The 23,254-nt window shown below is 47.0% G+C and overlaps 1 protein-coding gene across 5 annotated transcripts in view; it reads right to left on the bottom strand.

Annotated features, from left to right (window-relative positions):
- The window catches only part of GRM7 (glutamate metabotropic receptor 7), a 317,615-nt gene extending 297,795 nt beyond the window's left edge, over nt 1-19,820 (bottom strand). For 2 of the 5 annotated variants that reach the window (XM_052778041.1, XM_052778045.1), the window contains exon 1: nt 19,145-19,818. In XM_052778041.1, coding sequence (XP_052634001.1) covers nt 19,145-19,738 — 594 coding nt within the window. In that variant the 5' untranslated portion in view covers nt 19,739-19,818. Of the gene's footprint in view, nt 1-19,144 lie in introns of all 5 variants that reach the window. The other 3 variants (XM_052778044.1, XM_052778043.1, XM_052778042.1) reach the window with 3 other exon arrangements.
- Between the last annotated feature and the right edge of the window lie 3,434 nt (nt 19,821-23,254).

Raw genomic sequence — 23,254 nt, 5'->3', positions numbered from 1 at the left:
GAAAAGCTAGAGAAAAAATAGTGGGTGGGAGAGACTAGACAACTTAAACGCAGTGTCTCATTAGGACAATTACAGGAGTCAATAAAAACTGGCAAAACTGAAAAAGATTCACTAGGCTGCTCGGTTCAATTTCCATTTAGTTCAGAGACACAGAGGTCAACTACAGCCAGTAGTCATCTCATTTGGTTCCTGCGGTGCAGATGACTTAGCCGTACTGGTAACTACCTTTTTTCTCTTGCCATCTAAGTACACCTTTTGTTGGATCATGACAGCTACTCACCATCTCATTGCTTTTTTAAATAAGTCTGTAATCACGTTATCTATAATGTACTTTGAACAACATTAATTAAGAGCAGATAAACTGTCATATAAGAAAGAGTAACACGCATTAATTAAGGTTAGTCCTACTCTTACTCAATTCAAGTCTTAATGTTCCAAGTTTTCTCATCAATACCTTATCATCATAATGCCAGAGAGGAATTAATGCACTGAGAGGATGTCAGCTATTTGAAGAGGATCAAGCACTTGGGATGCCAAAATAACCAGCTGAAGCACTGGATTAGTGAACTAAATATGAAAGTCGAAAAGTGCAAAACCATCAACGCGATAGGTCCACATGGCTCCCCAGTTGAGGTCACGGATGAGTCTTCAGCATACGTGAATTATCCTTACGTGCTCTACTTCATACATCACGCAAGTACAATTTTTTACCATGTAAGAATTTAATCAAATTTCAAAAGCTTTCTGTACTAGTGGGTATTTTTAAACTGGAGAGCATGAGACCTCTTGATTTTTAACATGTCTACCTTCACTTGTCAAAGTGCCGAAATCTACTGAATGAAAATGTAAAAACTGCCTATAAACATACATTTTTTTCAAGTTTATGTTCTTTCCTGTACTGGACAAAGTCTTGAGAAATGTCCTGAGCACCTTACAGCACATTTAGATCTTTGTAATTTTACTGCTGTTGCAATTGCATTTGCATGACTTTTTTATAATCTTAGCTCCTGTAGCCATGAGTTACTGTGAGAATCTACACTGTCATTGAAATAATTGTGCTAAAAATTCACAATGTTTTGAGTTTTGAACCTTTGGGGCAGGGTTATGTCTGCAATTTTAAAAAAAAAAATCTGAAGTTTTAAGTGTTTTTTCTGACTGGGTAGGGGGCTTTTTTACAAAAAATGCCAGTCCCCAAAATCTGAAGAGTGTGATCACATCTTAAATAAAGCATATGATCTCATTTCTCCTTTTATCTAGATAGCTCTATTTGTTGCTTTTTCCAGTGCAGCGCTCCTGTCTCATCAGGACCTCATAGATGCTGTTGGTTAGACACATTACCAGCAAAGCTGTGATCACTACTCCCCAGAATAATGTTCTTGTCAACAAAGTGTGAATTTACAAGCTCATTTGGAGATACATAATGATAAAGTGCAAAGTGGGGGGAAAAAAATCAACTAATTAACCTGAAAAGTTCATTTTAAAACAAAGAAAAAAAAATAATACTAGAACACATTTGCCTCCTCTTAGGATCCATCCTAGCAATACCCACAATCTACATTGGCCGGATTTTCACAGTGCTTAGTGCTCCGCAATTCAAACTGATATCAGTGAGCTGGTCCTAACAGAGCTCCAGTAAGAACCACCTGCGTTTTTGAAGCGGCAAAACCAAGGTTTTACTTCTGACAATTCAGGGATAAGGCTTCTTACACAGAAGTTAAAGATATCATTGATTCCCTTTGTACTGCCAAGAAAAGGGCACTAATCCTCATGCAGGCTGGGGTTAAGACTCTCACAACTCTGTGTTCATCCATACCACCTTTGGTTCATGCCCAAAGCTACATTAGGTGCAAATATTAGCCAATGCAGAAACCAGAAGTCACCACAACTCTTTCCATCTACCATTACGTCGAAGCTGTTGACAATACCAGCACATCCATCTGACCAAAACCAGTGACGATCATACTACTTAATTGCCAAAATAATGTGCATCATTCTCCTGATCAGCTGGGATTCTCGAGCCAAGAAACGGTATGTTGAAAAGTCGGCAAACCTGGCAGTCAGAGATTAATCCATGTTAAAAGTGGACAGGATTTTCTTTTGCATGAGAAGACATTTCACTTTATTAATCTGTTAGACTATTGGCAGGGTTTCTCTCTTTTCAAAGCTGTGCAAGAAAAAGTTGCGCTGGTTATTTATGGGTAGATTTTGTGTTCAGCTCTGAAAGACAATGAGCAAAATCCTAAGGCAAGGGCAATCTCTGCAATTCTGCTGACAGATTCACTCCAGCCAAAAAAACAGCTCTTTAGGCACTGTCATTACAATAATTTCTGTATTTTTTAGTATTATACTGGCAGTTAGAAGCCCCAGTTGAGGTCAAAACCTTGCTGGACAGCTTTCCAGACCCATGTACTTAGGATAGTCCTCATGGTGAAGGATTTATACACTAGACACAAATTCTGCTGAGTTACACCCTGATTTCTATGACAGGGTGCATTTTATAGGTCAAAAAACCCCAAATAATGTTTTCCAAATATTTTTCTTAGATCTGTGATGCCTGAAATTAAGATGAGCAGTATGCCTTTAAAAAAAAAAGGTGAATGCTTTGTGGGTTTTGCATCTGCCAAAGGATTCAGGTTTAATAGTACATACTACACTTTGCCAACCGTTAAGGAAAACAGATTCTGGCTGTACCACATTTTGCTTAATTTATATGAGCACTGGGAGGGAGGTAAGGGGTGAAAAAACGACCTGGAGAGCAAAAATTTTTTTCTTCCTTTTTTTGCTGTTCTGACAAAAAACTTGCCAAGTTTGAGAGGCTCCAGAGAGCTCCTCCACACCCAAGCACAAGGAATAGACAGACCCTGCTCACCCCAGCCGTCAGTGCTATGGATCTGCCATGCATCCCTCAGCTGCCGAAAGCGGTGGTGAGACCGGTCTGAGCGCCCATGGGGGATTCCTGGGCGATGGGGGAATTACTTGGCCAGTCCCTGGGTACGAGCAGGGTCCCTGGGGCTGCTGGGGGGCTCACTTGGAAAGCTCGCAGGACTGAGAGCAAGGAGCGTGCAGGAGTAGATAAAAATCAGATCTCCGTCTTTCCTAGGCTTACACCAAGTACTCATCTGCTAGACTCGGGAGCCAGGTCACGTATTACTTTGTGAAACCAGTATTATCTAATCTAGGCCCAACAGATTTCATACAATGCAAGTGTTTACAAAGTAAAGCAAGTCCTACAGAGCAGCTGTGTTTTTGCAGTTGATTCCCCCATCACACCCGGCCCAGCCGCCAGCAGCCCCTCGCAGCAGCCAAACAAGGAAAAGTTCAAGTCTGAGGGAGTTCTTTGTCCAAATTAGGAATAAAAACAAATTTGATAAGGGGAGACATATGAGAGCAGTGACTTTGCTCCCACCTGCAGCTAGCTGAGCTCACAGCCCCTCATCCCTAGCACAGCTCAAGGCCCATTAGGACCAATTCCCGTCTGTCTGAGTGCTGTGTACCTTCAAGTCCATTTTCTCCCTGGTTTCTATTTTTAAAATTGCTGTAGCCTATAAGAGTATTTTGTTCTGTGCAGTGACAGGCTGTCATTTAGCCTGAACATGCCCCTTCCCTGCGATAACCATCCCAGGTAATTCACTAAGCACCTAGAGACTTTCCTGAAAGGCTCACTATAAGGCATGCTGTAGGTCCTCAATGGAGTCGCTAGGTCCTGTATTATCTACTGTCCCAGTGTCACCAGGCGAACACCATGGACCATGAGAAAGCGCTCCCAATACAGGAGCATCCCTACATTGCCCACCGATCAAGCAAAGTTAAGATGGATTTAGCCATCCCAAGGCAAACGAAGGAACTGATTCTGCAAACGTAGACCATGGGAAAAGGATCACGCAAAGAGCATTGGTGCAGTAAGAAGGATGCCTGCAAACAAAGGGTCTGAGTAATTCATCATAACTTTAATTTTCACCATTGAAACACTCTCCAAAAGACTACCACCAGTTAAAACCAAAATGTCTTATTAAGTTTTATACTAACAGTCAATATAATGATTTGGCTTTCAGGCATAGGCTGGGATAAAATGAAAATGGGAGGAACTGGAAACGTACTTTATTTACACTTACTGGCTTTGACAATCCCCAGCCTCTCAAATCCCCAGGGTGCATTTCCACCCTTCCCCCGGTAATGCCGCAGCAAACCAGCACTATAGCCCAGACTCCATCTCGCCTCTTAGCAAACCACAGTACCACCGAGAAACATTCAGGGTACCAGGTATAATGCAAAGCACAAATCTGAGAGGTAAAGCAGCACAAACCTCAGTGCAATTTTATTTCATTAAACAACTGACATTTTTAATTTGTCTTCATGGAGCACATTAAAAAAAAAAAATCTCAGTCAACAAATATGACAGAAAGATTCATGAACAGTACAAACACAGTTCAATTGAGAAAGATCATGTTTTCTCCTAGCTGTGTGTTTAAACTATACCTCATTATTTTTGTTGTTTTTAATGTGTGCCATATTTATTATAATTTAAGTGATAAGATTTAACATGCTCTACAAAAACCAGTAGGAAAGACAGAAAGAACAGTTTGCTAGTTTTGCTAGCTCAATGATACAAGAAATAATGGCACAAGAAAAAAAAAAATCTTCATTTCATGAACCCAATAGCATCTTATCTAAAATTCACCCTGGAGATTAGGATCAACTGTCAGACCAATTTTCCAAACTGCTTAGGAGCTGAGTGAGGAACAGTGGAGGGAGGGAAGAGGGAGAAGCACACACATTCTTTGTTAAAAAATTCAATTCGAAAAAGTAGCAAAAGGAAAAATAAAGCAATATGTATAAACAAACCATTGCATAAAAATGTGTACAATAATTTGCTGCACAGAGGTACCACAAATCAGCTAGTTCGCCCTGTGGCACAGCTAATATTTTTGATAAACTGTTACAACTTTTTTCATAGTTTAGAGCCATGAATGATACACCTCAGCTACCTGACTGCTGCAGCATTTGCTTGCTTGCTAACTTGCAAACATGCCGTGTTACCCGTAAGAGGAGCCCCAAACCTGCTCCAAAGCCAGGCTGCAGTGCGATGGCTGACGGCCCTGCTCTAATTCTGCATGTGGCATTTTCACTGGGGCCGATAAGAGTTTTGAGCCAGGACCAACTGCTGAGTTATGATAATCAGGAGAGAGCCGTTAAATATGTAAATATTAAGTGCAGGGTTACAGCACAGCATAGATGCATGCTCAGGAACAAATACAGGCTTTATTTCACACCCGTGCATTCATCATAAACATAGCCATATAATGCACATTTGAATAAGCAATTATTATTTCACTAACAGATGGATTTCTTAGAGAGAGCAGCAGAAGCTTTGCTTGTCTCAAGCAGGACATTTTCTAGAAGAGTTATCAGCCTCATTCCTCCTGCTTTTGTGCTTAGAGGTATTTATTTTCTTCTGAAATGTAAGAAGATTCTTCCTGAGAAAATAAGCACAGGGTTTGGAGGCTTTTTTAATAACAATTTGATTCTCTAGCAAAATACATTTATCACAGGTGGAAAAAAATGTATTTGTGATTTCTTTCACTTCTTCAAGGATTTAATGCCCTTCACAGTTTACCAGATCACAAAAATATTCCTCAAGATGGAAAGCTGCCTTCCAATGGACTTCCACACCATCCGCCTGGTCTCACATTGAGATGTGTTACAGATCTCAATGCGTTACAGACTTACTTCTGCAGCAGTCCTGGACATCCTCCATGAAGCTTGAAGAAGTCAAGTCATTTCTCCATTTCCCCATATCCAGTTTAGCCAACAAACTGGAAACAAGCTGTAACCCCCTAAGGGCTGATGCCATCATGGTTGCTGCAGGCAGACAGAAAATTAATTTTTTTGTGTCAACGTCCAGAATCCCATACAGTACACAAATCACTTTACCTAGGACACTAACATGCTACTACAGGAAATGGTTTCAAGCACTAGAACAGGCAAGGAGCTCCCAGTTGCCGCAGACTTGCTGGGGAATCCAGACATCAAAATAGCTTTTCCTAATTTTGAAAATCCTTCACTGTAGTAGTGGTATACGCACCTTAAAAAGATAATTCCTTTACATCGCTAATACTCGGAGATTTTCTGTACTGCTGTCAGATAGAAAAACTACAAAACCACAAAAAATCATTTAATTAATTTTTATTGTCAATATCATTTCTGTGCATTGAAGTACTACCGCAAAATTACCTTCTTTAAAAATCACTAAAGCATCTCTATTAGTGCTGGATTTTATTTCTATAAAAGTAACAACTTCCAGCCAAATTTGAGTTGACAGCTTCCCTTTAACTTTTGATTTATTCCTGCCATTTTTTTATTAAATGGGATTTGGCCTTGATCCTACCTATTAGGAGTCCATCTTGATGGGATCAGCACGGGAAACAACTCTGGGCACTTAGTCTTGTTTCTATAGCTGCAAGGCACTAGCACAATTAAAACTGGTGGTGATGCTGTCTAGGCTCTTATGAGCTGTCATGAAATTCAAGACAACAGGATAATTTATTAGCTTTCAGCCATCCATTAGGTTAACCTGTACCTTATTGTTTCATATTCATCTCTTCATCATGCATTGACCTGAGAAATAACCATACACTAAGGGCATCTGGGCATACCTGCTGCCCCGAAGATCACAGACCTGGGGAATGTACCCGTTTCCAAAGGGAATAAATACATAGAGAAGAAAGCCACAGCCTCAGCCGGTGTAAGCTGCCAGAGCTCCACTTATATCCATCAGCAGGGCACTTGACCCCAACCATACAGAATCACTTTTCTAAATTGAATAAACCCAGCCATCAGCCCTCGTTAACCAGCAATAGGTGGGTGGTCCTCTGGGAAGCCATGGTCCCAACGCATCCTCATGTGAGGGCAGGCAGGGTGGGAAGGGTTCTCACCATGGGTAGGGGTAGAGAATGCAAGAGAAACAGCAAGTGGAAAAGACATGACAAGGAAGGTAACATTAATAATACCCCTGAGAGGCCTTTATCAACTCCATTTTATACGCAATAGGAAGGACAGGAAGGTGAGAAGGCAGCACAGGTTGTTCTGGCTGCATCAGCTGAGATGGAAGTTCTGAACTTTGAAGTTCTATGGGGAGAGCAGCAGCAAGCATTGGACACAGCCACAATACGTGTTTACAGCACAAGAGAGGTGCTTATGGACCTGAGTGTCAAAAAAAATTCAAATGCTGAAGGCTGGGGACTGGGGAATCAATGGAGAATGTAACACAGTGAATACTAAACTCTGTGTTGTCCTTGAGATACACAAGGTGCAGGTTGATATGTGGGATTCGATCAAGTTGCCTTTGATTTTTTTTTTTTTTTTTTTAACATGGAAATCAAGTACCAAGATACATGGGGGACACTGTCAAAACTCAAGATGAGCATCAGAGATCTATCAAACATCTACAGCCAGTTGAGCTCATCCTGGAAAAAAGATAATCTTTGTTTCACTTTTAATTAGAGACTATATGATGATATCTATTTTCAGAGTTTAAAGTAAGTATGTTACATGGAGTCTTGTATTACTGGGATTAAACATTAGTGGTCTCTGATATCATGACTGAAACCAAAAATGTTGATTAAGCTTACCAAGTTGTGTTTATCAAACAGATACTTAGAAAGCAGCAAATGCATGGCTCTCCCAGGACGAAGGGCCATATTCACAGTGAAAAGGGAATTTGCCATCAAACTTGTAGTCAGTCTAGTCATGCTTTCTTTGGCAACAGAACTTTTAATACTAGCTGGTCTGTGTTTACCTCAAGATGTCTAAACATAAATTTGTGTTCAAAAAAAGTACAGATTTATCACAAAAATTGTTTATAAGTTTATTTCAAAAGTAAATTTGTTTCAATCTTAGCAGTGTTTTGATAGCCCAGCAAGCAGTGGTGGCTGCTCCAGTGTGCTCAAACTGGGCTCCCAGTCTGCCCCCCATGAAGTCTGTGTGGTTTCCTCACGATCACATCAGCTGTGGCGCAACCGGCACCTCTGCCTCTCACAATTTGCATTTTATCTGTGATCTTGTATTAAGGAGTTCATTTGTTGTTGCTGCTGGAAATAGAAGGCCACTGAAGCTTTTAAGGCCGAAATCCTCCATTCTCATAGAAGAAAATTGCCTGCTGTCCTGTTCTTCTTGCTATATTGAACATGCCAATAGCTGGGGCCGACAATCCTGCAAAGACGTAAATTCCTCCTGTGTCGCCAAGCGCTGCAATACATTTACAAAGCAATTGCACTCAGTTTGTACTGTGTGTAAAAATACCATGCATATAATTATGAGGCTGAATTTAATGACATTGAAACAAATCTCCATTCTGATGAATGCATAATTACTGTTATTAAAATATTTATGAAATAATAAATTTATTAGAAAATCTTCTGCATATGGGCTTGCAGAATGCTTTACCGTACACAAATTCTAAAATGGCAGCAGAGAAAAGAAACTTGCAAGGCACCGAACTTGAGCATTTCCACCTGAGACAATGTAGGCACAAAGGTCTCCTGAGATCCTGAACCCTCTGTCCCCTCCATCAAAGACACTGAATAGAGAGAATTAGGATTTTATTATTTTCTTCATTTGGAAAATTTTCAGTTCCTTAAACAAGGGCTATTGTGGAAGCAAACTTCTCATGGGGTTTTTGTTTGTTTGGTTTTTAACACAGGTAGCCTAGACTGGAAATGCATCACTGGGACAAGACAGAATTTAAAATAACCACTAGTACCCGTCCAGACCACTGGAAATTTAGGCTGACATCTCGAGCCTGAATCAGAGAGAGATGGAGTTTCACAAGTCTCAGCTGAGTGAATGTTAATCTTGTGGATAAATCTCTCCCACTAAAGCATTCAAAACCTCTACTTTTTGTACCTAACTTCCAGCACAGAAGGGAGAGCAAAAGTCTTGCTTTAGGAAGATTGCTATTGCATCTTGTGTTGCACTTAAGCCTCATAGCCTGCTGTGAAAGTACAGTCAAAACAAAACCAGGAAAATTTCCAGCAAAGAGGATAAAAGCTGACTATTAAGAGGGAAAAAATAGTCTTTCATGGAGGTTGTAGAATATTCTTCAGAAAAGTTTATAAAAGAACTTAGCCAAGCATCTGCTTGGACCAGCCTGGCTATATGGGTCCCATCTCACACCAGCAACTCGGCACGAGTACGGAGGACTGCCACTGAAGGAGTCGGCAGCAGGAGCCACATCGATAACCTCTGCTCCCAGAAAACAGGAGGGGAGCACCCGAGGGGGACGGAGTGGGAGGTCGAGGGGAGGGTACCAGGGCAAAGGGATGCTTGAAACTGCCCAAGCGAATTAGCGAGATCCTCACCCAGCTTGCTGCCTTCCCACCGACATCAGCCAGTGCTGGAGCATCCAGAGAAAATGCTGGAAAATTGTGCTAAGACAAGCGTGTGTTTCTGTCCTCTACACTCTTTGGATTTATGGTCCTGTTTATGTATGGGCACTCTTCTAAGAAAAGTTAGGATTAGTGCCTTTGCGTAGGATAGTAATAAATGGCTGCTACAAAAATCGCATGCAAGGATCTATATTCACTTTTACACCATCTTTTCTATAACTGAAATTTGGTCTATGAACAAAAAGGGTGACTTTTCCAGCTAACCCTGGAAATCCCCCATAACCACACTACAATCAACTTTCTCACGTTTCCAGTGACAAGGGGTGACCTTTAAAAAGGCGGCGCGGGGCTTGGCTCGCCCTGCAGCTCCCATTAAGGCTGCAGCACTGACAGTGGCAATGCTCGCTCCTTCCATGGGGCTCGTATCGCTGAACCCCACTGGCTGCGGGCACCCCGAGCAGCACTGGGCTGTTTGCTACATCCTGCTATCAGCCACAGAAACGTGAAATTTCTTATGCAGAAAGTGGAGATACGGGTTTGTATCAACCCACCTGAGGAGAACCTGGATCAGAGTCATTTTTCAGGACAACTATAGCTTAAGGTTTTGGCTTTGTCAGCAGTTGTTATACCTGCAAGTGAAAAGCCAAAATCAGCTGTAAAACTGTAAGAGCAAGATCTAAAGGCATATCTACAGCAAGCGAGGGAGCACAGGGACCACACCAAAGGCAGGTCCAGATTATCTGGCTTTTGAACTGGGAGCAGTAAAGCAGCTCCAGCAAGGCACTGCCCTTGGGCTAAGGCGAGCGGCCCCGTGCCAGTTACCCCCCGTGTGACACGCCGACGGGGCTGTGTCCTCCCTGGGACTCCTGTGTCACTGCCTGGCACTGGACTGGTCTGGGCTGTGCAGATACCGGACTCAATCTTGGCTGCTTCATCTACCAGGGCAATGCGCTGCACGGTGACCACTCTCAGCTCCTCCACCCCGACCTTGACTCTCCCTTTGATCCCTCAGAGCAGCTCTAGGCAGAGGCAGAGGTGGCAGGCACATGGCCAGTAGCCTGCCACAAAGGGAATGGCCACCACAGCCCTGTTGTCCATCCTCTTTGCCCATGCTGGGCTCCCAAAAGCCACTGAGCTGCTGCCAGGAGAAGACCTGAGGCTCCTGCTGCTGGGAGGAGAGGGAGGGAGAGCTGGTCCTGCAGAGCATCCTCCTTCCAGCACCCTCTCACCCCGCACCAGCCGCACGCCAACCCCTCCGCCGTCTCCCCCCTGTTTTCCATCACGGTTTCTGCCTGTCCTCCCTTCACTCGCTTCCTGGGTAGGAACAGCCAAGCCTGAACACAACCCATTGACTGTACTGCTGAATGCCTCTGAGGTGGCTCTATATTACTAAAACACGTCTTTTCTCTATTAATCACACATCATTGATTCTTCTGAGTCCTAACATCATAATAATGCGAGACAGACAGAATCGAAAAGCCAAACAAGCGGGTGACATGACTGTCGGCACACTGACAGCAGTGGCAGTCAACGAAAGCGGAGGCGTGCTCCATCCCTTCCTCGCCCACCATGTCCTGGCACTGGTGCCTGCTCTTCCCTTCCCAGCCTTAGCCCTAAGCAAAATGTTAGAAGACAGGTCACTTACGTTTACAGCATAAATATCTACAAAAAAAGAAGGTATTTTTATATATATGCAAGTATGTGTGTATGTATATATATAAAACACCTACATACACAAACATATTCATAGACATTAAGCAGAACCATCATCAGAATGAAATCTTGCAGCCCTAGACTGCTCTTAACTGTCCCCTCCACCCCCACAGGTCAGGCAATCCTTTTAACAAAAACAGAGCTATTTGATGTGCCCTACATGTGAAAAGATTTTATCTGTGCCACGCCAGGCAGCCGACAGCATTCAGAAGGGAAGGTCTCCCCAGCCTACCTTCTCTTCCCATTTAAATCAGAGGCCAGGGAGTCTGAGCACTTCTCATGATCTCTACTCAAGGTGAAAGGCGATCTCTAGTTAGGAGCACTTCACAGGCGTTTGGGCGTGCTTGCCAAGTTCATTTAAAAGTACTAGGAAGCGAGGCATTGGCCTGCATTACCCCATCAGCCAAGGAATAAAAGGATATATACTTTGCAACACACTCCCATTCGTACGGCATGCTAATGCCTCTCCCGAACATCCCAAATGACACAGCAAAAGCATCACTCCTCACAATGCAGACTAAATTAGAAGGAAGTTGGGCAACACTGCTGGAGTTACGGTTTCTTTGGAAATGTAACACCGCTTGTCAAATTTTCTCAAAAGGAGGTGCTTGCCCCCCGGAGAAGGAGCCAGGCCCCGATGTGAAGGTCTCAGCAGCCGCCCCGCTGTCGGCATGTTCGGGGTGCACCACCCTGCACCCTGCCATCGGGTCCGTGTGTGCACAGCGCCGGCGAAGGGCTTCGTAACGAACTACGAACGCCAGAGCCTGGACACCCCACCGCAGTACCTGCTGCATCACACTCAGCAGCCCCCAAGTTGCAAAACCGCCCCCCCCGTGCCATGCCAACCTCTGCTGTGCTGTCCGTGCAGGGGTAGCACGATGACATGGGGACACAGAAATTAAAGAGCTTTTAGACCATTCCTACGTATTAACTGCTGTCATTTGAAGTCTCTCTTCCTGATGTAGTATGATTGCATGGAAGAACTACGATAGCTCTGCAGGTATGAGAGTTACTCGGCCAGGTAAAATGCGTGGTGACTGTGCACGAGTGACCGGTGGCCTGGGGCAGGGCAGGGCTACCATATTTTAGCGGCCCATAACAGGACCATGCTTTATTCTCAGCTAAATTGGTGATGATTCAGAATACCTCTACTGCCTTCAGCAGAAGGGCTTTATAGGACCTTGTGAATCATCAGTAATGAGGAAGGCTTTAGAAATACTTGTTTTTCTTCAGATTTCTCTCTGCCTGGATACCCACTCCACCACACTAATGACCTGACTATATTGGATTCCATGCTCTCCAAACAGCCTTAATTACATGCGTCGTATCTTCCAATATTATGATAAAATTCATCATAGTCCCATGTCTGGGACAGTCAGCATTGTCACTCATTGAGATTAATTTGAATATCACCATAAATAGAAATAACAACAGCTGATATTACGATGCAGAGTATTGTGCTGGATGCCTCCAAGCAAAACTCATTTAATACAATAAAATACAGAATATAGAACATGTAGTTTTACAGTGTTAGTGTTATAAGATTCAAAACCAGATCAATATTTCTTTCATAAAAATTAATGCCTTGAAATGAACCCTCCATTTGTCACTCCAAAGAGGTCACCTTATTTCATTTCAAAGAATAAATTGGGAATGGCACAAATGTACTTGCTGAATAATGCTTTCACCCTAGAAGCTGACATGTTCCAGCATCCCCCTGTGCTGCCCCCCACGCCAGCCCCAATTATCTGCTAATCCTTTGCTCACGTAAGCACCATCATCCCTCTCTGTCTCTCTCCAGGGGAGAGCACCCCTCTCCTGGCAGAGCCAGTCTTCTTCCACATGACTCTTTGCAGTCCCTTCTACCCAACGTCTACAGAGACACACTCGAAAATAGATTAAGAGCCAAGATTATTGCTAATATTGACTTTTGCCTTGTCAAGAAAATAAATTTTACCTCCAAATCACCAGTTTCCAGAAAAATACATTCATAGCACCTCCAACCTCCCATTACTAACTCCTCATGGAAACGTGAATTCCTGAAGCAAGGATTTTCCTTTACTTTTGATTTATACAGGCGAAATAAGATTCCACATCTATTAAATGTAGCCCAATATTTCAACAACAATACAGTAGAACGGCATGGCTCAGCTTGTTGACACGTGTTAGGTGCATCAATAACAACCAGGACAAATATTTGGAGACTGATGAAAATGAAAGCTTGCTGAGAAATGCAAAAGCCATTTTTTTGAAAAGAAGCAAAGAATTAAAGTTTACTGTTTCCTATTTTCAGCTTTTTGTTGAATTCTCTATATGAGTCTAACTGAAAAATGTATAGTTCTCCTGAAATATCTTTTATAAAATGAATCATTACCCCACTTCCTAAAACCAATATTGTCTTATTAAAAGTTAGAAGAGGAAAATGCAATAAACTGGTAATGAGTTCAAAATATATTAGCATCTAGAGAAAAATATTGCTAAAGTGTGTTAGTTTTCTTCCCAAATACCAGCAATAACCCAAGAGTCCCCCTGTGGCAGGTACACTGCAGTCAATTAAATTGGCCATTTACTACCATCTCATTAAGTCAAGTTCTGCAGGAGGGGGCTCACCATGAGTCTTTGGCTTTGCACCCAGAACCTACACAAATGGAAACCTTTGGGCCTATATCCCATATTGCTGCAAATGAGAGGGAGAAAGGGAGGAACAATCAGTTTGCAAATGCTTTTGCTGCAGAGTGAAGGAGTTTATAGAATCCGATCAGATGAGCAGCATAAAATTAATTAAAAACCAAACACTTAAGAAGAATCTCTTGAAATCATGGGATCACATGTTCTGTAAAGGGATTCTCATGCAGCCCTTATCCTTCTTCCCCATGACCGTGCTGCCAATCCAGCAGGAACAGGCACCGATGACTGCTGAGAGCCAAATTGAATTCCCCCAAGCCAGAAGCTGAGACAGAACCACAATCTCCACCGCCACCGGTTGCAGCACCTCGAGCGTTGCAGCTCAGCCAGCCACAGCCTGTTGATGCAGGCAGCTACCATCGCTTTGGCAAAGAGGATCTCCGCACTCGGAGAGCCCTGGAAAATGTGCGCCCTTTTCTGAGAAAAAAGAAGCATCTGACTCAGAGCTGCACTTCAAAGCTGTATTCCCTTCTGAATAATCGCATTTCTACTGGCTTCATTGTGTCTAGAACAGAAGGCAGGATCGCAACTTTCAATCTGTCTCATTTCGTACGAAGGTGCCCGCAGATGGAAATAGAGCCAAAAGCCCCCAAGGGATATAAGGGAAGTTGTCAATTTACACTCCCAATCTCATTGTACTCCTTTATCCCACGCTGGTTTCTAAAAAGTTCCCTGAAGGGGCTTGGTAACGCACCCCTGTGGGCCACGAGAACCATCACTGATAAAAGCAAAAAGGTATTTAGACAAGAAAAAACGATTGTTGATTGACTATTTAAAATTACATCCACTGAGGACAGACACCTGAAGCGGTAATTAGTTCATTATTAAAGCTTGTAATGAAGAAGTCTGTAGTTCTAAAGGAGTCCAAAAATTAGTTTTCCAGTAGAAAAAAAAAGAAATCAGTGTGCTGATATTCCCCATATTGCGTGGTTCTACTCCCAGAAAATATGGAACAGATGAAACATTTGGCAATTTTTTCAGCACAGTTATTGAATTTCATGGAGTTAAATTTGTAAGGAAAGCTATGACACTGTGAAGTAACAATATTTTTTACAATGCAAAACTAGCAGCCTATAAACATATTGCCTCGAACTCCCTGATGCGTTTGGAAACAGCTTTCCAAATTGTTTGTTTTATTTTTAGAACAGATATTTAATTTACAATCGGCATACTATTTATTGGCATGCTGTAACAGAATTGTATTTTGAAAAAGTCACTGTATTTGACATACTTGAATATTTATGCATTTATATCTCCACGGTCCACCACACATTATATTATCCCTTCTGTTGCATTAATACGAGGCCCTGCAGCAAAGACACAGGCCCTCGGTGCTGGGCAGCACACCTGCTCCACGCAGCCCTGCTCCCAAAATTCAGGGCTTAACCATCCCTCCTCGTCCAGGACACAGATGGGGCACAACCCCTGGAGAACAGGAGGTCTTGTCTACAGAGGGACGTACTCAGAAGGGGCTATCTCACACGAACTCCTGCCAGGAGCTCATCCCTGCTTCTCAGGAGGATGAAGTTAAATACCAGAGAGCTGCAAAAATGAAGCAGCCAGCCAGAGGCACCCCCCAGCTCGACCCCTTGCCAAACTGGAGAGAGCTCGTCTGCGTTGTCTTCAAAAGGGAGTGAAACATCCAGCCGTGCTGCAGTACGTCTCAGGCGTGGGGTCCAACTTGCTCCTCAAGATGGGACCTCGGTGCGCTGCCGGGATGCTCTTCAACATTTTAAATGAAGTAACTCACGGAAGATCCCCCACAAAGTTCATGGCAACGACAGATACTGAACTGGGGTGTAAAGCCTCCTCCTTTGTCTAAACCCTGCGCTGGTGCAGGGCCGCTGCATCTCTTGTTAGTTGTAATTTTGGAAGAGAAATCCTCACGTGCTTGGCCTTAGGAGACATACTGCCCTCATTGGCAATGGCTGTGCCCACCTCCAATGCACCGACACATCCCGCGTGACTTAGAGAGCCGCGACCCGCGCTGACTGCGCCCGAGTCTCAGCAGCCCCGACAGCTTCGCTCCATCAGCGTGAGCACGTCAAAGGCAGGCAGAGTCGGGGCGACAGCTTCCCTTCGCTCGGGCAGCAGCTGGGACTCGGTGCCATCCCCACGGCTCCAGGGAAAGTCCCCCCGCCCCGACTAGTCCCATCATCTTTTATCAAAGGTGCGATTCAGGGATAAGTGGGGAGGCAGATATAGAGGCAGGGGGAGGGACTTTTGCTTTCATCACACGGGAAAAAGCCCAAGTCTAATGCAGATACTTCACATCATTTTTTTTACAAAAGGAAAGCCTCTACTAAACTTCAAACAGTGATTACATGGATGAATTCAAACCGGAGGACCTCAGTACCGTTTTCCCCTGCTGACCCACCTGTTGGCATTAGCTGAAGATGCTCCCAACCCTCTGTGCTAGGTTGGGAACAGGCAGGTGAGCTGCATGGAGAGCTATCGTAACTTCACGTGCAGAGAGGGAGATGAATAGCCTAAATCTTACCCATCCTGGAGAGAAAGCCCCTTAAGCATCAGTAGCTGGCTGAGGAAACCCCACTGTGCTCTGCATGGGTTTTATATATATATATACTTTTTTTTTTTTTGCCCTACATTACGGTAGAGTACAAATACTTCTCTTCCAAGATACTGTCAGAGAAATGTAAACACTAGTAAGATTTCTTTGCAGAGGCCTCCACAGATGGAAAGAGTTTTCTTCTACGAGATGTTAGGGAAAAGCCAGCTTGGGCATGAAAATAAGTGTTCCAGAGCCATTCACGCACCCTTCACCACTGCCATGGTCAGTAAAACCTAGAGTGACCCATGAGAAGCAAGCTGGCTGCAACAGCTCATGCTTTTGAGAAAGTATTTAGGTTAACAAGTTTTTTATGGTTGGGGAGTTGGTTGGTTTTTTTCTTTCCAGTAACTTACAGCTTCTCACCCATCTCCACGCAACAGTACTTAGTTGCTTAATAGGTCCAGTTCTCCTCCTCTCTCTTAAAAGAGTTCTTTCTTTCTTATTTCTCTCTGGCTGGGACATGACCTGAACTGTGTTTTGAGGGAGGAGAGGACAATAAGGAACAGTTTTATTGCATGAAAAATCCGCTTAAAGAAGGCAGAACTGAGCTGTAAAATACATATTCAGTAAAATCTCTCTCAGTATGTACCAGTTCCTGCTTTCTGGATGATTTGGTTAAAAAGCAATTTTGAACAGATGCTTAGTCACAACACATTAAAACGTTTAGATTTATATAAATCTCTCTAAACGCAGAAACTGCCCAAATGTCTGATTTTCTGCAAACTCTATTACATAACATATCATCAAAGATTTTGCAGGTATTGTGGCATTACACAAAAGGCTCCCAGTGCCCAGGATTTCCTTCTGAGCGAGATCTCAGTCGAGAGTGCCCAGGATTTGCTCTTGAATGAGATTCAGTATAAAACAGCTGGCTCATCTCAATCTACTGGCTGGTGGAAGTCTACAGCAGGTCAGTGTCTGCTGAACCGGTACTTCAGCAGAACTTCAGCACCGCTCGCATCCCTCCAAGCTTCTCGGCTCCAGCTCAAGCAGAACATGAGATCATCTGTTTTGCAGCCCAGGAAGGGGTGTTTGTAATGCAAGAAGTCTCGAACAGAAATAAGTACAGCGTACCTAGCGATGCCAAGCTTGCTCGCGCACACGGGCAGGGCTGCTTTCTCGGCGGTAGCATTGCAATACAAAGACCCGCACGTTAAAGCCGCACAAATTGTCAGAGATTCAGTACACCGCTGAATCCAGAAGCAATACAAGTCGCATTTTAATTTGCCAAGAGGGGGAGGCGAGCAAGGAAAACAAAACCAGATCCTTAATGTTCTGCCAGGAAAATGGACAGGACCGAGTCCGGCTGGGCAGCGCAAAGGGCAGCGATGCGAGAAGGCGCATTGCTCCGTTCGTCTTGCATGTGACGGCCGTACCTGGCACTGACAGCCAGATGGGAATAAGGAGTAACGATGACTGCTGACAGCAGAGAGTGGATTTGCCGTGAAAACCTCACAAGTTTCCAGCTGGGAAAAGCAGGGGATCTCTCCGCCCGCTGCACAAAAATAAAAATAAACCCCACCACCACCTTCCGCATGTGAAGGCGTAGGATAGGAAGCGAGAAACTCCGCTGCTCACGATGCATCTGGTGGCGGTTGTGTCACTGTCACTGCACCCGCGATCGCTGCCGAGGAGCACCCGGGGCTCGCTGCCGGGCCCCGCCGGCTTCACCCAGCGCCCCGGGGGGGGACACCCCCCAGCCAGGAGCCCCCGACCCGCCCCCCCCACGCCGCCGGGGAACCAAACCCCGGCTCAGCCCCGCACAGATGCCGTCTCCCGGACTTGGGGTGCCGGAGAAGGAAGGGCAGGAGGGTGCAGCAGAGGAGATGGAGGGGGGGGGGACGACGACGGGGGACAAGTGTCCGTGCCCCGACAGCCAGCCCCGGCGCCCGGAGGGGCACGATCGCAGCGAGACCCGGGGTGGGGAGGGAGGGGGCGGGCGGCAGCGGAACGGGCAGGCGCTGCAGAGCATCTCCCCCGCACACGCACACACACACGCACACACGATGCTTTAATCCCCCGGCTCCGCTCATCTTCCCTCGGCGCTTCCCGGAGTGGAGCGGCGCTCCCGGGCTGCGGCCGGAGCCCGGCTGGCCGCCCCCGGCCCCCGGGACGGCCGCGCTGCCCGGCCCCTCCGCCGCCTCCCCTCCGAGCGGGGGTCTGGGCTCGGCTCCGTACCCCCCCACCGTCTCGGGAGAGCGGGGGGAGCCCCGGCCCCAGCCGGCCCCGGGAAGCGGTGGGGTGCCCGGAGTTGCCCAGCGCTGCCCCAGCTCCGTCAAGTGCCGCCGGGGAAAGCCCCCCCGCCCCGAGCCCCCGACCCCCCCGCCCCCCGGGACATCCTGCCCTCGCACAGCGCGGAGATTTCATGCGAGAAGCCCGTCCCGGCCGTGCCCCCGCTGCCTTGCGCCCGCGTCTCTGCCGAGCCATATTTCTCTCTAACGCAAATCCATCTCAATCGTCGCCTTTCCTCCTTTTTTTTTTTTTTCCATTTTTTTTTTTTTCCTCCCCCTCCTCCTTTCCCTTCACGGATTGCTTCTTGCAAATGGGGCGACAAATCCAGAAAGTGCCACGCACCGGAGGAGGATGCTGAAGCAGGGAGGGTGGCTGGGAGGGCAACAAGATGCTCCGGAGGGGAGCCAAAAGAAGCGCCTGAAGGCGCACGAACAGAGTCCGGAGCGGCGGGCGGCCGCGGCCGCCTCCACCACCGGTCCCCGGCGGACAGAGCCCCGCGGTACGGCCCGGCCCGGCCGGGAAGGAGCTCGGCGACCCGCCCGGCGCGGCGCAGCCCTACCTGGAAGAGCCGGAGGATGTTGGCCACCATAATGGACACCGAACTTCCCGACGCCCCGATCACTCCAACTACTTTTTCCGGCTTGACGAAGACGGGCGGCTCCCCGTTGGTGCACCTCACGTCGGAGGTGTCCTTCTGGATGAGAGCCTGGACGAAGGTGAGGGACTGCTCCAGCGCGTAGGTGTCTCGGGAGCAGGTGTCCAGGATGCGAGCGCCCAGCGTGACATTGGGCAGCAGGTCCGGGTCGCTGTTGATCTGGTCCAGGGCGTAGAGCATCGCCTCCAGCCTGTGGATGCCGTTCTCCTTCTTGATGTCCCCGCACGGCACGCCCGGGGGGCCCTTGGCGTGGACGGGGAAGAGGCCGCCCAGGGTGATGTCCCCCTCCAGCCGGATGGAGTGGGGCGCGTACATCTCCTGCCCCTGGGCCGCCTCGGAGAGCAGGAACTCCAGCAGGCAGCAGGGCAACTTCATCAGAGTCAGGAGCCGCAGGAGCCTGCCCAGGCGGACCATGGTGCCGGTGCCGGTGCCGCCGCCGCCGGGGCGATGCCCCGGGCGATGCCCCACGCTCCCGCCCGCGCTCCCCTGTGCCTTCATGCAGCCCGGAGGGGCTGGGGGCGGCGGGGCGGGCCGGGCCGGGCCGGGGAGGCGGCGGCGGAGGCGGGGGGGGTTCGGCCGCTCCCGCCCGCCCTGGCCGCGGCTGCCTCCGCCGCGCTCCGCGGCAGCACGGCACTGGGGAGCCGCGCCGCGCCGCTACCGCTTTAAATGGTGGCTGGTCCTCTCCGCCTCCCGCCCCCTCCTCCGCCCCGCCCGCCGCTGCGCAGGATGCGGCCGCGCCGCCCGAGCCCGGCCCGGGGATGGGGATGGGGATGGGGATGGGGATGGGGATGGGGATGGGGATGGGGATGGAGCCGGGCGGCGGCCCCGGGTCCGGCGAGTTACGGGGGTCGGGGGGGGGGGGGGGCTACAGGTGGCGCGGAGGCCGGCCGGACCCCGACGGCGCCGGGGAAGGAAGGGGAGAGCCCGGGCAGCCCCGCTCTCCGGGACCGGAGCGGGAGCGCAGCGGCCGGGAGCCGGAGCCGGGCGCGGCGGGGGATGCGCGGCTGCCCGCGGCTGGGAAGCACCCGCGAAAGGAGCCTCCGGGGAGGAGCTGGGGGGACGGGGACGGCCGCTCAGCCCCACTGGAGCATCCTCCTCCTCCTCCTCCCCCCCTCCTCCTCCTCCTCCCGGCGGGGAAGCCTCGGGCAGCGGGCGCCCCTAGCTAGCAGGGACCGGCAGTGCCGCGGCGGCGAGCGGGGCGAGCTGGGGATCCCGGCGGGGTCCGGCGGGCGAGGAGAGCCAGCGCGCCGAAGCCTGCCGCCGAGGTGCAGGAGCGTGCTAGCAAGCCTATTGCATCCAAACCAGCCATCCGGTTTGACATAAAAAAAAAAGAGATCCTCCTCCCCGCTAAGGTGGATACCAATGGAGCCGGTGAGGAGGAGGAGTTTGGATGTAACCCCATACTCCCAAAACCGAAGTAAGGCAGCCGATCTTGTTCTATTTCAAGGTCTCCACACCCATTTTTCTTCGGCACACCCCGATCTCGAGGATGCTGGAACATCCTGGGTTTGTTCCCTTCATCCCCAAACCGTAACGGCCAAAGAGACACCCACCTGTTGCCATTCCCTGCTGACCAGCAAGTCCACGCCCTGTCACATTCCCGGTTCAAGAGTAATGCAAAATACATCTCTGACACCTGGTTCCCGCCAGACCAAGCACATTTTTTGGAGACAACCTTTAACTCCTCCTTCATAAATACCAGATCAAGTATAGCCGCGGTTGATCATTTGGCCCCTAACACCCACCAGACCAGCCGCGCTCGATGTGTAGTAGCTCAGCCTGCCTAGTCCAGCTACAACTCTGAAGTGTTACTCACCAAAAGACAGCTACAGTGATTGCTTAATTGCCAACACATTATATTTCAGTGAAGTCAGAGTAACACAACTGTTACTGTTGTAACAGTAAAAAATACCAGTAAAAACTGATGGGTTTGATCTGTTTCGGCATGGCCAAATTTTATCTCACAACACTGCAATGTTGCAGCGCGACTAGTCTGGCAGTCACAAGTGAGTGGCTTTGCTGGCTGGGTCTTGACTGAGATGGAGCTGGCTAGGTGTTAGTGATGCATCTTCCAATAATTATTAAGGCATTTTAACACCTTAAAAATCTCTGCATTTTTTAAATTGTGTCCTTACTGTATTTTTCAGCCTTTTTTTCTTTCCCTTGTATGTTGGTTCTCTGTGTCCACTTGTATTTGGCAGAAGTTACTACAGCCAAGGTTTCCAAACTGGTGCTATTCAAGTACCACCACAACCAGAGAAGGCATCTGAATATTCCTTGGTGAAAGGGGACACCTGGAGAGCAGCAGCAGAACTGGACAGACGTAGTGGGTTGGAGGATTTTGAAGTAGGGCCAGGATATAACAAGCATTAACAACAGTAAAAGCAGCTGGACTTCTCCACTAGAAATTATAATTTTGGGGCTTGGGACCAAAATTTAGTTTTTCCGTGGCCTGCAAACATCGTAAGAAACTATTTCATTGTAATTTGGGTATCGTGACGCAGCCTGTGCCATCACCCAGGCCTTGTCATTTATCATTTTTGTTCATCACTGGCTGAAAGCACAGCCGTACTTTCCCGACAAACCCGCACGTCTCCACCGTCATCATCCTGAGAGTGGAAAGTTCACGTGCAGGATGGAGCACACACGTGCTGGGGGTGTCACAGATGCTGGTGACTTGGCTGCTGCCTCCCCACAGCCCCAGGATCGGACACCCACTCCTCATCCAACCTCTGCCAGTCGAGCTGCAGCGTAACCAGTGCTCATTTACCACCCCTCGAGGCATACATGCATCTTAGCTCTTTACGTCAGTTCACCTGCTGTGCAGTGTAAGTGCTTTCCTCCTCAGCTAGTCCTTGGTAACATCAGCTCCATCCCCCTTTGACATCTGAACGTGCGCAGTTAAAGTGTAAGCTCTTCAGCGTTTATTTACCTCTTGCCCACTTAAAGCTCCTCTTCGAGAATCTTAGCTGTATTTATTATTATTAAAAAATCTGACTCTAGTGGTTGTAGAGAAGAGTTTGCAAGCATGACTCAAGTTTGCCTTAAGTGCTCAAGATTCAGAAAGGATGTAAATACAAATCATCTTTTCTAATAAATCTCATTGTTTTGCAGGAAGCTACCTCATGATTTTGAAAGCTTCCTGTTGATTTTTGTTTTTTTTCCCTTTGGGCGAATCTGCAGTTACATTCAACATGTTTATCCTCTCAAAATTACTGAAAACCCATCTGCTGTCTACTTCATCCTCCTTTTCCTCATGCCCTGGTTTACCTAAAAAATTAGTCTATGTATTCTGCACCAGATTCCCTCAGGCAACACAGAAAATGACACAGTTGATCAAGGCAGACCCAGGGTCCGTCCCAGCCCAGTATCTTCTCTTGGAATAGCAGCAGATGTGTCAGAAGAAAAGGCAGGAACTCTGCAGTATGCAGATGTCTTTAATCTGTTCCTACCATAAGTCTCTTCCTGGTCTCTCATATATAGAAACTGGTTTAAGCCTTGAAGCATGAAAAATTATTCTAATTACATTACAAAAATTGATATAGTTAATCATTACGCTGGATATTCTTGATATCCGTAAAAATGCCCAGTCCCTCTTCCACTCTTGCTAAGTACTTGGCTTCGGTGGCCTCCTGTGGTAATGACTACCACTGTTTAATTGGACGTCGCCTGAAAAAAACCTGTTTATCAGTTTTTCAATTTCCTGCTTTTTAAGTTTAACTCTTAAAATAGCCAGTAATCTCCCTTTCATCGTACCTGATCTCCATCCACTATGTGCAGTCAGCTACCTACATTCAATCTGGCCCTCTCAGACAAGAAACTAAATATAATAGCCTGTGCATCAGTCACTGCCATATTTTACTTTGAAGAAGCATTTCATTTTGGTTTGGATTACTGAATACCTGGAGGTGAGACAACGCTGACTAAATACCACCGTGAGCATATCACACCTGCGCTGCGTAACAGCCCGTATCCCACTGAATCTAAAAAAATCCTCTCCTCCCTTACGGCCCA

This window comes from Harpia harpyja, chromosome Z, assembly GCF_026419915.1.
Source record: "Harpia harpyja isolate bHarHar1 chromosome Z, bHarHar1 primary haplotype, whole genome shotgun sequence".
Taxonomy (NCBI): domain Eukaryota; kingdom Metazoa; phylum Chordata; class Aves; order Accipitriformes; family Accipitridae; genus Harpia; species Harpia harpyja.
The sequence above is the reverse complement of the archived record's forward strand: the minus strand, read 5'-3'. Positions and strand labels throughout refer to the sequence as shown.